General features: G+C 39.2%; 2 protein-coding genes across 15 annotated transcripts in view; one reads left to right on the top strand and one right to left on the bottom strand.

Annotated features, from left to right (window-relative positions):
• Positions 1-14,799, top strand: part of Asb3 (ankyrin repeat and SOCS box containing 3) — a 391,624-nt gene that overhangs the window by 576 nt on the left and 376,249 nt on the right. The gene's annotated exons all lie outside the window — the stretch shown is intronic.
• Chac2 (ChaC glutathione specific gamma-glutamylcyclotransferase 2) lies at positions 6,098-14,695 on the bottom strand. Of its 2 annotated transcripts, XM_075942500.1 has the most exons (3): positions 14,400-14,694; positions 8,942-8,977; positions 6,098-7,661 (listed from the first exon to the last, which is right to left on the bottom strand). In XM_075942500.1, exons 1-3 carry the CDS (start codon positions 14,532-14,534, stop codon positions 7,296-7,298), a joined length of 537 nt encoding a protein of 178 aa, XP_075798615.1. In that variant the 5' UTR covers positions 14,535-14,694; the 3' UTR covers positions 6,098-7,295. The 2 variants fall into 2 exon arrangements, with proteins under 2 accessions (XP_075798615.1, XP_075798616.1); XM_075942501.1 differs by lacking the exon at positions 8,942-8,977 and having other exon boundaries at positions 14,400-14,695.

The following is a 14,799-nucleotide window of genomic DNA, read 5'->3' as shown; positions in this document are numbered from 1 at the left end:
ACCTCACAAGGGGCTCCTCTCTTCCTTAGTTCAAGTGTTGGGCTGTTGTTATTTTGCTTAGGAATCTGGTAAGTTTCTTTAAGTTAAGGCCAGAGCCAGGTGAATGTGAAGTCCTGTATTAAGTCACAGCAGACTGCATATTGACAGAAAGTTTGGATTCATCTCCCCTTCCTGAAAAAAAGAATAATGTCCACATTTGTTTCATCTCCAGTATAAAAATTTATAGTGTTTGCCATAGAACACTTGCTAAAGACTTCCTCAAATTCGAACCAAATCAAAAAGCAGGGAAAGCAGTCAGTTTTTCATCTCTGCAAATTTTAAAGAAAACAATATTCTAGAACTGACATGTATTGTTCATTAAATTAGCACTTCTTAATTAGTTTGTGTCAGGCATTGGAATTAGTAAACTAGAGAATAAAGGGGTTTCTGTCTTTTGTTTCTCATTTTCTAGCTTGGGAAATTATGCAAATGAATAATTATGAACTAGGGCTTGGAGAGAGTTGCTCAGTTGTTGAGAGCACTGGTTGCTCATCTAGAGGACCAGTAGTTGGGATTCCAGCACTGACATGGAGGCGGGCTCTCAACCATCTGTAACTCGTTTTAGATCTGACACATGCACAAACACAAAACACCAACACATAATAATGGTAATAAGAACTAGAGAGTCTTGTAAAAATTGCCTTCTAGATAGTAGTAATAAAGCAGGTAACATTAATTACTTAGTTGTTGCTAATCATAATAAGAACTTGAGTTCATATTATGTATGAATTCTACTCTTTATGAGTCAGGTTCTGTAGATTGTATAGTAACAAGATGTTGAGGTAAAGATACAAAGAAGGAACTGAAGAACTCCAGGGTTGGTCAGAAAAGGTGTCCAGGAGAAGTGATGAAAGACCTCTGGAGCGGGGAGACTCTCACTCAAGTCTCGGGATAAAACAACCCCTCTACGAACTCACGAGAGACCATCCTTGCTGCAATCACACTAGGTTTATTGACAGGACAGGAACCAGTGCACTGGGGCTGAAACTCATTTCCCATGCAGGGGTAGAGAGTTCCACCCCCAGTATCTGGGAGAAGGGGTATTTAAGGGAAGAAACCGTAACCCAATAATCCAAAGGGGGTAGGGAGGGCGTCATTGGAAAATTCCAAAAATACCAGTGATAATTACAAGGGGGTTACTCCCTGTTTCTCAAGATTATTCTCAAGATTATAATCTAACTTTATCTTCAGCTAGTTCCTGAAACACAGTCACTGAACCAGCTAATCTAGATTTTTGATTCTTCTCTCCCTGCTTAGATTTTTGGCTCTATTTTTTCTGTTAGAGGGGTCTGGATTTATCTGGGTCTTTCAGTGACAACTAAAACTGGAATTTCAAGCGTTCATAAACTTTGATTAGGCAGTAGGGGGAGTGTGTTCAATCCCTAGGTGGCCCCGTTGCTGCTTTTTGGTGTGGTCAGAGGACAAGGTGAGGTGGGGTCAGCATCAGGAGGTTGGGGTTATTGAGAGAGAGAGGTGCTTTAGAGAGTGTTGCATATGTCTCAAAGTAGGATCTGGGCTTTTAAAAAATAGGTCAGGACTTTTTTGATCTAAAACTCTGTGTAGCTTGGCTGACCTGAAGAAGAAATTCTTTGTTTTTATTTTATGTATATGACTGTTTTGCCTGCCTGTGTGTCTGTGTACCACATGGGTGCAGTGCCTCAAGAGGGTGTTGGATTGTTGGGTGTTGGAATTGGAGTACAGATAATTGTTAGCCTCCATGTCTGGGAATCAAACTTGGGTCCTCCTGAAGAGCAGCTACTTCCCTTGACTGCTGAGCCATCTCTCCAGAACTCTGGTCTTGAATTTGTGATCCACTTGCCTGAGCCTCTCAGATGCAGGGGTGGTCAGAATTCTTTGAGGTGGCAGACTTTGTATTGGAATCATTTGAGCGATGTCTGTTTTCCAAGCATATAGATCATACAGAGATGAATTCCAAATGGATTAAATGTTTGAATGTGCCAGAAAAAAAGAAGAAAACTTCGGGGAGTAATTGAATAATTGGTGTAATTTCTAATTGCTGCAGATAAACTAGGTTTATGAGAATGCCATTGGAGGTTCTGCTTTTGGCGCATGGTCTCCTACTTAAGCAGTTAGTCTCTTGGGAGGAAGAGGCACTTCTGATTTCACTTGAATGATGAAAAGAAGAGCGTTACACAGAAATGTCCAGACAGAAGCTTGCAGCAAGAATGAGGTTGGCCTGTTTGAGGGACAGAGAGGTCAATATAGCTGGTGTATGGGAAGACTGTGCCAAGAGATGAAGTTGGAGAGGAAGGAAGAGGTCAGTGGGACACAGTAGGCAGGACCTTGTAGGCAGAGCAGTGACAGGTCTGATGTGCTTTAGTTATGGTTGCTGTGTGGAAAAGTGATGTAGAGGGTTGTATGGGATGAATGTGTAACCTCCAAAATATTTGGATATTTCCTAATCCTCAAAACTCAAGTGTAAGCTATTTGGAAATTGAATAGTTATAGCTGTAATTCAACTTAAGATGAGGTCAAACTGAATTAGGTGGACCTTAATTCAATGACTGCTCTCTTTTCCCCCCCTCTGGAGTTGAGGACTGAACCCAGTTTAGGCAGATGCTCTACCCCACTAGGCTAAAATCCCCACCCCTGACTGTTATCTTTTTAAGAAGAGAGACATTTGGTCTTAGACACACAGGGAAAATGCCGTGTGAAGAAAGCTGTCGATTTGAGTAATCTGCTTACACAAGCTGGTAGCATAGCAATAGAGAAGGAGGGGTTTGATCAAAAACTCTTATTTATCTGTGCATTAACAACAATTTTCTCTTCTAAAATTGTGTTATTATTGTATGTATAATAATGTATGAGTGAGTTTGTATTGTGCATCTCTTGGTCAGCTATGTGCAGTCACAGTCTACTTCAGAGATGCTCTGAAGTTGCAGAGGGATTTGGGACTTTTAGGTTATAGGGTCTCATCGATGGTGGGGTACGGTTGGAGCAGCCTAACTGTAGGAGGCTTGCTTGCAGGCCAGCTAGTGAAGCTGAGCAAAATGCTGAAATTTTAAGTTAGACAATTTTATTTGTAAATTTGATATACAAAAGAATAGTTTTAGTAGTTACTTTTAGAAGAGTTAAAGTATTTGACATATTAGCTAAGGATTAAAAAAGTCTTCAACATCTTATTGTGTGTACAGACTGGTCGTATTACTTACTTTTCTATTGCTGTGACAAAACCATGACCAAGGCAAGCTATAACATAAAGGGTTTAATTGGGCTTACAATTCCAGAAGGTTAGAGTATAAGATGGGGAAGCAAAGGCATGGAAGCAGGAACAGCTACGAGCTCACATCTTGATCCACAGGCAGGAGGCAAAGAAAGCTAACTCAAAATGGCCTGAGTCTTTTGAATCCTTAAAGCCTGCCCCCAGTGACATACTTCCTCCAGCAAAGGCACAAATGCTAGTGCTTCCCAACAGCTACCAACTTGAGACCAAGTATTCAAACATACGAACCTTTGGGGCCATTCTCATTCAAACCACAAGAGGGTTCAAGATTTTAGGACTTGAATTGCTGCAAGGTAGATCAGTAGAAAATGTAGTAAGTAATTTTGTGTGGAAAGAGAGGTGAAATGTGAACATTTGATTGGCAGGTATATTTTAATATCCCTTTCACCCTTGTGAGGGTTTCACTGTGTAGTTCAGGATGACCTTGAACACATGATGTTCTTGTCTAAGCCTTCCAAGAGCTGGGATTATAGGCATGCACAACCATTTCCATCTGTTGTGGTGAAACGGAATTTAAAAACATGTTCATCACAGCTGACTTGGAAGAATCAATGGTACATTATAGTAATAGGATGCTTACATTGATACAGTTGCTGAGTGGGTATAGGGATGCTGTGCACTTGCTCACTGAGAAAGTATTCTCCTGAGATACAATTTTTAAAAGATATATTATGGAAAAGAGAAATTTAATGCCAATGGAAAGAAATATTGGCTGCAAAATGTTCAAAAAATATTTGACAGATAAAAAATAGTTCTCAAACTTTAAGTATGTTTGTAATCATGAATCTTGTATATTGAACCTATGTTGCTTGGAATATGTGGTGTAAAGTACATTTGTAATATTTGTTAAGAATAGATAATATTCATTAAGCATCCTATCACACACTGTAATAAACATTAAAATTCAGTAGACACTATTAAGATACACAGCATACATGTCAGGTACTTTATTAAGAAAGTACTTATTTTTCCTTATTCAAGATAAAAATGCATACTGACAGCTGTCAAACTTTTAAAGAAGTTTTAACAAAATAGATCAGTAGATGCTTTCAAATAGAGTTGAAAGTTATCACTGCCTGTTTCTCTAGATTAACTTTTTCTATATGGAAGTCGGGTAGTCAGTTGACAAGTGAAAGCAGTGTTTGAGACCGAAAAATCCGACAGTAGTGAACTAGAATAAGAGAAAATCTATGCCAGGCCTGGTGTTGCACGCCTTTAATCCCAGCACTTGGGAGGCAGAGCCTGGTCTACATAGTGAGTTCCAGAATAATCACAGCTGCATCGTAAGGCACTATCTCAAAAAAATAAAATAAAATAAGTAAAAAAAAATAAACAAACAACCGAAACCAAAAGAGTAGAAAGATGAATTTTTCACAGTTCACTCGGGCCCTCCCCTAGACTAAATGAGTGAGAGAGCCTACTGTGAAAGCAGCAGCGTGAGCTTCAGCTCCCATGTAAGTGACACACAAACAACTTCATGGAGTTGTCCTCCAGTCAATGGATGCGTGGCAGGCACATTACCCCACATACATTGCTCACTCTCTCTTACACATACACTCACACACAGTCTTTAGGCTGACAAGTTGGCATATGTTTATAATCCCAACAGACCAAAGGCTGAGGCAGGACTGAATTTCAGGTCAGCCCCACTAAACATCAAGACCATGCCTCAAAAGCTAAACTAACCCAAACCAAGCCCGACAGAATAGTTTCTTTTCTAAGTGCAGTGTTTATGCTCACACTTTTGTTAATGTCTAGCTATTATTTCTACCATGAGGCATAAGAGCCTGAGTCTGTGTATGCAGTTAGGGCAGAATGAAGTACAACATTTTTAAATTGGGTCTGAGAGCTGTAAAGAGAATTATCTCAACACAGTATGTCAGAGTGATGGTTCCTATGTTGGAGACTTTAAACCCACCTTCTGCTTTTGGTGCTATTTACTTTTTTCATTTCATTTAGTTTTCTTCCCAGCCTGATGACAATGAATATTTCTTTCCTGGCCTTCCTGTAAATATTTATGATGCTGATGATATAGCACATGTGTTAATGTATTTTCTCGCCTAACTCCCCTGAACAGGGTTTCTCTGTGTAGCCCTCGCTGTCCTGGAACTCACGCTGTAGAATAGGCTGGCTTTCAACTCAGATCTGTTCCCGCGCCCCACCCCCCATGCTGGGATTAAACGTGTGTGTGTGTGTGTGTGTGTGTGTGTGTGTGTGTGTGTGTGCCACCACTGCTTGGCTTAGCTTCACTTCTAACTGAAGGCCTAAGAAGGCACAAACAGAAATTCAGAGTTAATTCCTTTTGATATTTTGTACCCTAATTGATTTGTTTGTAAATGGTAATTGAATTGACCTGATTTGGGGCTGAAGCTTAATCAATCATGTCATTATATTGGTGGGAACAGACACAGAGCTGTCAAAATTAACTTGAACATCTTTATATAAACATGCTAATCTCTTTATCTCTTGGAGAAAAGATGCTGGGTAGTGAGAAGACTAGGTTCTGTACTTTTAGATACACTGTAGTATTGTGTGCTTTAGAGAGATTGAGATTTCTGTGTTTGTTATGTTTGTAAATGGCTGCTAATGATAGAAACAAGCTTAGAGTAGTTCTTAAAAACTGAGAATATGTCCCCTGTGTAAACTGCATCATATCATGTTATTAGATATTACTAAATGCTAGTAACCTTCATAGTACCAGATATGCAAAATACTGCCTGGAAAACTAAAAATCTTAAATATTAGAAAATACTTAAAATGTTATCTGAGTAAATTGCTAAGGGGCTAATTAATAAACAACAATAAGCATAAAAATTATTAATTAATAAAGGGCAACTTTATTTTTCATGTGAAATATTTCTGTATTAGTTGAGAAGTTTTGTTTGCCTTTTTTGAGACAAGGGCTCACTGTGTAGCCCAGGCTGGCCCTGAACTCTGTGGAGTCTCCTATTTAAGCTTCCAGAGTATTGGGTTATTGGGTTACAGGTGTGAGCCATTGTGCCTGGCTTACTCTTCTGAGACAGGGTCTGACTCTGACATCTAGGCTGGCCTTGAACTCAGGGTACTCTTCCTTTTTAACTTCCCAAGTTAAAAATAGGTGTGAGCCACCACACTGGATACCTGATGAGTTCTTAGTAAGCCTCACAGGAGACTCACCCTGAAACTGAAAGTCTTTTAGTGTTGATTCTAGAGCCCTTATATTAAAGAAATAATCCAATTATCTTAAATCATGGCTAATTTTATAAGTCAATAATTTAAAAATTAGCTTCATTGTTAAGTAGCTACATAAAAGTTGATACTCTAAGGTGACAAAATGTATATAGTATAATCAGGAAATGACACTTCTTTGAGAAATGATAATTGTAAAACCTGTTTCAAACACCATTTTCATTATGTTTTCACTAATTGGTAATTATCAGAAAATCTTTTTTTTCCAGTTTCATTATGAGATAAATACAAAGTAAATGACATTATCATTAGTGGATGTGATTTACATAATTCGTGCTAGACTGTTTTCTTTCTAATAAAATGCCTTTTCCCCCCAAAGGAGAAGATAACACATTATAATTCCAAGGAAAGTTTTATGTTAACAAACCCAATTCCTTTTGGCCTAAATTTGACTTTCATTTAATCTGAAATAACAAGGAACCTTATCTATTACCATATATTTCTAATAACGTTATTTTAAGCATATAAACTATAAACCATGGTTACTCTGATAAAAGCAGGAAGTGACCTGAAACCTGTGTGTCTAATGAACAAATGTCCATATCTAGTTAGAAAATCACTTGTATAACTTCAACTCCTTCTTCCTCTGTATGCAAATCTTCTGAACATGTTTTAGGACACTTGTAAATAAACAGTAAATTTAGATGATACTCTGATTATAATAGTGAATACTAAGGTCTTCAAGTAAAAATGTCCAAATCATACTGCTCTCTTGGACTGAAGTTATTTTCTAAGGGCTAACAGCCCTGCCTGGTGGAGGAGCTGGTGGCTGTGCTACTGAGGTCTATTTGCCCTCTAGACGTTCCTTTACTAGTCTCTCCAGGGAGAAGAGATGCTCGTCTGCGTCTTCTGGCACAAGTCTCCTAATGGAATTGGCAAGTTCAAAAAGATATTCTGTATTTCTTCCACTTGGACCAGCTGCATTAAAAATTTGTTCAGCTATGTCTTCCAGAGGCGCAGGACCAAGGTAGTTAGGATTGTCACACGTTCCAATGTAGAGCAAAACACTGAATGGTTTTCTCGTAGGATCTTTTGGATAAAAAATTACTGTTGTAGTTCTGTAGCCTCCTTTCTCTCTGAAGTCAAGGTATGTTTTTACTTCCTCTTCTTTTCCTACTGGTAGTTTGTAAGCAACACCCCATACACTGCCCTGTTGAAAAATAGAAAGAATCACGGTTTTGTATTTATAAGGCTATCAAAGTAGGGGAAGATACATTATGACCTAGGATATTTTGTAGTCTTAGAAGTCAATGGAATTTTGTTTCCAAGTACCTCAAAGGGGTAGATGGCAAACAATGAAGGAAAACAGCATTTAAAACCTTTATTCTGAATAAGTAATTGACTTGTATCAAGCACAGAATGATAGGTCTATTCCATCAAATTTGTACATAAGGTCTTATTTTAAGCTAATACCAAGTGTTTGCTGGTCATTAAGAAATTCTGTGGAAGCCATTTGTTGTCTAGAAGTTACAGTTTCTGGTTTGAGGATAAGGTACTTTTGGATGCCTCTCCCACTATAAATCTCTGGAAGGTTTTATAGTACAGATTATATGTAGAGTTACTAATGGTTTTTATTATTATTTTAATTTTCAGAAAAGGACTAGCTTTTTGAACAGGGCTGGCCTTGAGCTTTTGATCCTTCTGCTTCGCCTGCTGCTTGAGTTTTGTTTTGTATAAATTTCTAACCAAGTTTAAAGTGTAAGAAAGTGGGCACTGTCCATTAAAGTTTTGAGTACTTCAAATTCGTCTGATTATAACAAGTGCAGTTGATAAAATCAGGTAAGAAATTTTTAGGGTTTTTTTTTTTGTTGTTGTTGTTGAAAAATAATAGATTCCAGGCAAATTTCAACAGAACTATAAGAATTCTAATTAATTCTTAGTCATAATCTGGCTGTGGGGAGCCTGTTCCCTTTAATATGAAAGGATCACAAAATCCTCAGTCACCAGACTCAGAAGAGTTAAAAAGGAGATTACATATCACTTGGCTGTATCTTCTGATTTTAACTTTCTCTCTAGACTCACTTTAGAAAAACCCTCAACAACAAATACAAGGAAGCAGCCAGTGGTGGTGCACGCCTTTAATCCCGGCAGGCCAGATCTCTGAGTTCAAGGCCAACCTGGACTACTAACTGAGTTCCAGGACGGTGAGGGCTACACAGATAAACCCTGTCTCTAAAAACCAAAGCAACCAAATAAATCAATAAATAAACCAAAAAGATAGAAAAACAGAATCAAAAAACAAAACCCAACAAGCTAACAAACAACCCCCCCTTAGCCAAACAAACAAAAACCAAAAAGCAAATACAGAAAAGAATTCTAGACTTAGTTTAATTTAAATTTTCTATGATGACCAATAAAATCTCACTGATTATTAAAATGCAGAAAGCTCATATTTTATTTAATACTATGTAAAAAATAAGGATATCATACCCCAGGATCTTCAACAAGAGTCACAACTCTTCCAGGCTGTTTTGAAAAAGGTAGAAAATATATTTTTTTTTCTGAATTAAAGGTCATTAAATTACTAAACATTAGCAACTAGTCATAGAATAAAGTTTTACTATACCTGTTGTAAGAAGGATTTTACTTAGGGAAAGAATTAAAGCATTGCTGGGCCACACCCCTACTAGACCTAATTCTGTAGGTCTGGAACCTGATAATAGGTGTTTGTAATAGCATGCTTAGTGAAACTATTGGTTCATGCTGAACTATTGGTTCAGAAACACTACTAGGCGATATTTGGGTCTCAGGTATGAGTGAATGAGTGATTTTCTCTCGTAGCTATGAGGTACCTTTACTTTTGTATTTATGCTAAAGGGTGCTTCAAGGTAGCTGTTTTTAGACCTTCATAAATGAATGTACACTGAGATATTGAGAGGCTAATACCAGAACTGACATTGTTTTTATCTATGTATTTATTTTTGAGACTAAGTCTCATATAGCCCAGAGTGGTCACAAACTTGCTTTGTAGCTAAGGCTTGCTTTCAACTCCGGATTCCCCTGCTTCTTTCTGTGAAGTGCTAGGACTATAGATAGGCACCGTCATGCCTGACTGTGAAGTGCTGACTATAGATAGGCACCGTCATGCCTGACTGTAAAGTGCTGACTATAGATATGCACCGTCATGCCTGACTGAGAACTGGTCTGTTTTTCTTTTAAGCTGTTCTTATATGAGACAGCCTATCTGTCAGGACTAGACCATCCTAAGTGCATTTTAACTAATTAACTTTAATTAATCAATTATTCTTTTGAGATAGTTTTCAGTCTATAGCCTGGGCTGGCCTAGAACTCAGTATGTACCCAGGCTTGCCTTGAATTCCTGGTGATCTTTCTGTCTCAGTGTTCCCAGACTGCTGCTTGTAGCATCCCCTGTAAGAGAGATGATTCAAAAAGATGATTTGTAGAGCCAGAGAGCAGAGTTTGGGGAATGGGGAGCTCGTGGTATTGGCAGCAGAAGTAGATATTTGCCTGTTTGGGGCCTTGGGCTGTTTTTAAAAAGGCAGAACTGAAGTTAGTGGAAGAGTGAAAACAAGAAGCCGCTGAGATGTGGGAGAAATTAGAAACTGAAACCTGTAGCCTTTGGGTAGCAGGTAACTGGCATGATAGAAGTATTTGGGAATATTAGGTTGGCAAAATGTATGGGATAGAAGGAGGAAAAATGGACTGCGGAATGAGACATGCCTGCAGAACTTCCCTACTGCCCAGCTCATCCAGTTCTTGATGGTTTTGTCTTTTAAGATTATGTGTATGTCCACTACTCCCCATTCTCAATAAGTGAATATTTTAAAAACTGTATGTCTGTTTCTGTGTTTGGGGTGCACCTGTGAGCTCAGAGAAGATTCTCTGGGATCTGGAGTTACAACTGTATGCTCTTCACTGGGAACTGGACTTGGTTCTCTGCAAGTTCTGACTTCAGAGTTAGTTCACCGCAGTTTGACTCTTTTCTGTCACTCAGTTGTCTAAGAGATTTCTCTGCTTGCCTTTTGTTTTTCTTTCTCTTATTCCATTGAAAGCCTAGAATAGCTTTGTGGCTTTAAATCTTTCAAGATATTTTACAGAATAAAACAAAAAGTGCTTTGCTAAAGTACAAACCCCATTCCTTTCCACCTTCCACTAAAAGTTTCAGCATTTTTTGGAAAACAGTGTATGCTTGTAAATGCTTTCTTTGATAAGGGAGCAATGAAACTAAAGAAAGGGGTCTTTTTTTTATTTAAAAGTTTTCACTTTACATTACCAATCATAGTCACCCTCCTCCCCATTCATTCCTCAGAAGGGGTATGGTCTCCCATAGGGAGTCAACAAAGTCTGACACATCAGGTGAGGCAAGACCAAGCCACTCCTCCTACATCTAGGCTGAGCAAGGGATTATTCCATAGGAAATGGGCTCCAAAAAGCCAGTTCATGCACTAGGGATAAATTCTGGTCCCACTGCTAGTGGCCCCAGGGACTGCCAAAGCCACAGAACTGTCCCCCACATTGAGAGTGCCTCGATTGGTCCTATGCAGGTTCCCCAGCTGTCAGTCCAGAGTCAATGAGCTCCCATTAGCTCAGGTAAGCTGTTTCTGTGGGTTTCCCGAAAGAGGTCTTTATTTTTTTAAGACAGGGTCTTGTGTAGCCCAGCCTAGCCCGGTATTTATTATGTAGCTGAGGATGATCTAGAATTAACTTCTGATCTTCCCGCTTCTATCTCTTCAATATAGGAGTGAGGTTCTCCCACACCCCAGTTTATGTGGCAGTAGGGATTAGTATGAACTGAGCTACAGGGTGCGCCCCTCCTTTCCTGTCTTCATTTTTGAGACAAGCCAGGATCTTGCTGTGTCTCCCAGATTGGCCCCAAAGTGACAGTCCTCTTGTCTCAGCCTCCTCAGTTTAGTGATTACAGCTGTGCATCACCATTAGCCAAGAAGAGGTCTTTCAAGCTGAATGTGTTTTGAAGATGCTTTATTAATAAGTTATGATTGGTATTTTTATCGGGTGATAAGGAATACTTTTAATCTGGAAAAGCTAAGGATCTAGTAAATGTTGACGGTTTTCTCATTAAAATGATCCCTTTGCCAGTTGTGGTGGTTTACACTCGTACTCAGAGGACTTTGGAGAGAGAGGCAGGAGTCTCAGGAATTCATGGTCATGTTCGCTAGACAGCAAATTCAAAACCAGCCAGGGCTATATAGGATCCTACCTATATCAAGCAAAACAAGATAAAACAAGCTTCCTGCTTTGCAGTTATGATATATTTTGGAGAAAATTTCTCTTTAAGTCAAATTTTTACTTTGTTGAGAAATAATCAGTTTCGTGATAAATATATGCTTAAGTAAATTAGGAACCAAGTATGGTGGCACAGGCCTTTAATCCCAACTATCTAAGAAGCAGAGGAAGTTGAATCTCTTGAATTTGAAGTCAGCTTTAGTGACTTCCAGACCAACCAGGAATACATAGACTGTCTCTAAAAACAATCAAACAAACAAAAACTTAGAAAGAAATCCAACATATTATTTTCTCTGCTGCATTATGTGGAAGTAAACCGTATATCTGTGTATCTGCCTGAGTAATACCCGAGCTGGTGTAAGTTGCTCAATAGTTCTGTCACTGATTGTATTCTTGTCCAGGTGGTTAACATTTAGATAAATGTAAAAAAAAATGTGAAGTCAAGGTATGATATTTTTGTCTATTTCTTTAACATAATACTATACTTGGAACATATCTGTACTAAATATTTCCTTTAATTTTCTAGGATGGATTTTTTCTTTTAATAAACGGTGTAAAACTCTTAGCCGGTGCAGCTCCCTGCCCTAGGTTTCTTTTCCCAAGTCTCAGTAAGTTTAAGGACAAAGAAACAGCGGATTTTATAGATCTCTTCTCCCCTTTCTATTTTTGTAGATTTATTTACTTTACGTGTGTGCACTGCCCCACAGCTTGTATGTGGAGGTCTGAGGACACCTTGTAGGAGGCCGTTCTGTCCTTTACTTGATGAACCACATCACTGGCCTTATTTATTAAAATGTATCTTCTCCTTTTAAAGTTTGATAGACACCCCCTCTTGCCCAAGACAGGGTCTCACTATGTAGCTCTGGCTGTTCTAGAACTCACTCTGTAGACCAGGCTGCCCTCAAACTCACAGAGAACCACTTCCTTCTTTCTCCCAAGTGCTGGGATTAATGGCATACCCCAGTCTCTACCTGATCTCTAGACTTACTTTTTAAAGTGATACACAGAGCATAAAAACATGAACTTTTAAAGAACTAGTGTATTGATTAGACAATTTCTTACCAGCAGTCTGCCTGGCAATACACACACCTTGATGTGCTATGTAAGAAACATATATTTTGGTTGATCTTAAGTAGTAAAATATTCAGTCATAACCACATACATGCCTGCTTAATGCTTGGCCATTATAATGAAAACCTACCTTAGGGTTTATATATATCAAAATTGATACTCAAAAGGCATTTTCGTTGGTTTAATTCTTTAATGCCTCGAACAGTTTTATGATAGTCTTGGAAAGTCTTTGATTATGATGTTTCTGTGGCCTGTAAATAAACATTTGCTCTCTTTCTGGGTTCCAATAGGCCAGGAAAGTCTACCTTATTTCTTAATTGACAAGCTCGAGTTAGGTGGCTCTAACTCAGGTATTTTTCATGATTTCAAGTCTGTATCTTTTTGGTAGGTACAAACTATTTCAGAACCTTGATCTTTCCCTTTGCAAGAATCTCTTCTGATGATTGGCTTTTGGCATTTCAGAATATTGTACTTTAGATTATTATTTTTTTTATATTTATTTATTTATTATGTATACAATATTCTGTCTGTGTGTATGCCTGCAGGCCAGAAGAGGGCACCAGATCTTATTACAGATGGTTGTGAGCCACCATGTGGTTGCTGGGAATTGAACTCAGGACCTTTGGAAGAACAGGCAATGCTCTTAACCGCTGAGCCATCTCTCCAGCCCTAGATTATTTTTTAAAATGGTGCTGGGAATTGAACTCAGAGCCTCACAGGTGCTAGGCAAGGGCTCTTCTACTAAGCTATAGCCCCAGTCACTTTGTAATTTCTGAGTTTGAGGCCCAGGTCTTAAACTTGTGATCCTCTTTGGGATTACAGACTCATACCAGCAGAGTAAGTGAGTTTTAAGAGTATTTTAGAGAACATAGAAGCATTCAAAATGTAGTCCTCCTAAGGTTAGAAGTTAACCAAACAAGTTACTAGTTACTTCATACTTGTTTTCTTTTTTCTTTCACAGATTAGTTGTTTACAGCCAATGCAAAGCTGGTTTGATAAACAGTGAGCTGCTTCTAGTTCTCAGAACCCATATTGACAAACTGAAAAACAGATAAAACGATTTGTATTTCACGTTAATAATCCAAAAAAACTAGGGAGGAGGAACCATTAAAGTAATGTAGATTTTACATTGTATTACTCATAACAAACTGCAAACCTCACATAACTTTGCTTATACCTCCCAGTCAAAGTAATCGCCGTGGGCATAAAAATTGGAAATAACCTTGGAAATTAGTTCTTTTATAATCTTAGTGTTTTTAAATTAAAACACTGGAAAGATAAACCCTAGACATTCACAGGCTCACATAAATTCAAACCAGTAAAAGCCTTGCATAATGCAGACATATCAACGAATTTACATGTTATGAGGTGACATGAAAATGTGGTTAGACAGAGGTTGCCAAGACAAGGGCCACTGCAGCCTTGTGCGAGCTTGTGGGCTTATGCCCGTGCCTTCTGCCTAAGAAACTAACGGCCGGCCGGCTTCTGAAGCGAGTTCAGGGTGTCCACTCTCTGGAGAGAGTCGTGGGCAGGTGGTCTAGGAGGTTGCTGAAATCATTATACCCCCCTAACGCTCTGCCCAATAGGTGGGCAATTGGCGCTGGCTGCTTACCTTGCCAGGAACCCCGCGGTGGTCAGTGCTGCCTTGCCAGAAGCGCCGGCTGTAGTTTGTGATGTAACCAACCAACTTGTCCTGGTAGGGGAAGTCCACCTTCCAGATGAGGGACCCGTAACCAAACACCCACATTTTTCTGAACCCTGGCTGCTACCACGGCTTGAGAGCAGGACTGCTGCTGACGCAAGTAACTGGCTGCTCAAGGCAGCGCAGGCGCGCTGGCCAAGAACGAGGCGCAAAGCACACTGGGGTTGCGGTCTCCCGGATCCTTTTCAGAGCTTCTATGAACCCACAGATCTTTTCTGCAGCCTAGGAAAGTCAAGGGGCGGGGCGGGTTGGGAGAACTACATTACCCACAACTCTTCAGAGACTAGTGACACTAAGGTTGGAGCTGTTT

Source organism: Microtus pennsylvanicus, chromosome 12, assembly GCF_037038515.1.
Source record: "Microtus pennsylvanicus isolate mMicPen1 chromosome 12, mMicPen1.hap1, whole genome shotgun sequence".
Classification (NCBI taxonomy): Eukaryota; Metazoa; Chordata; class Mammalia; order Rodentia; family Cricetidae; genus Microtus; species Microtus pennsylvanicus.
This window is presented reverse-complemented; position numbering and strand designations above follow the sequence as displayed.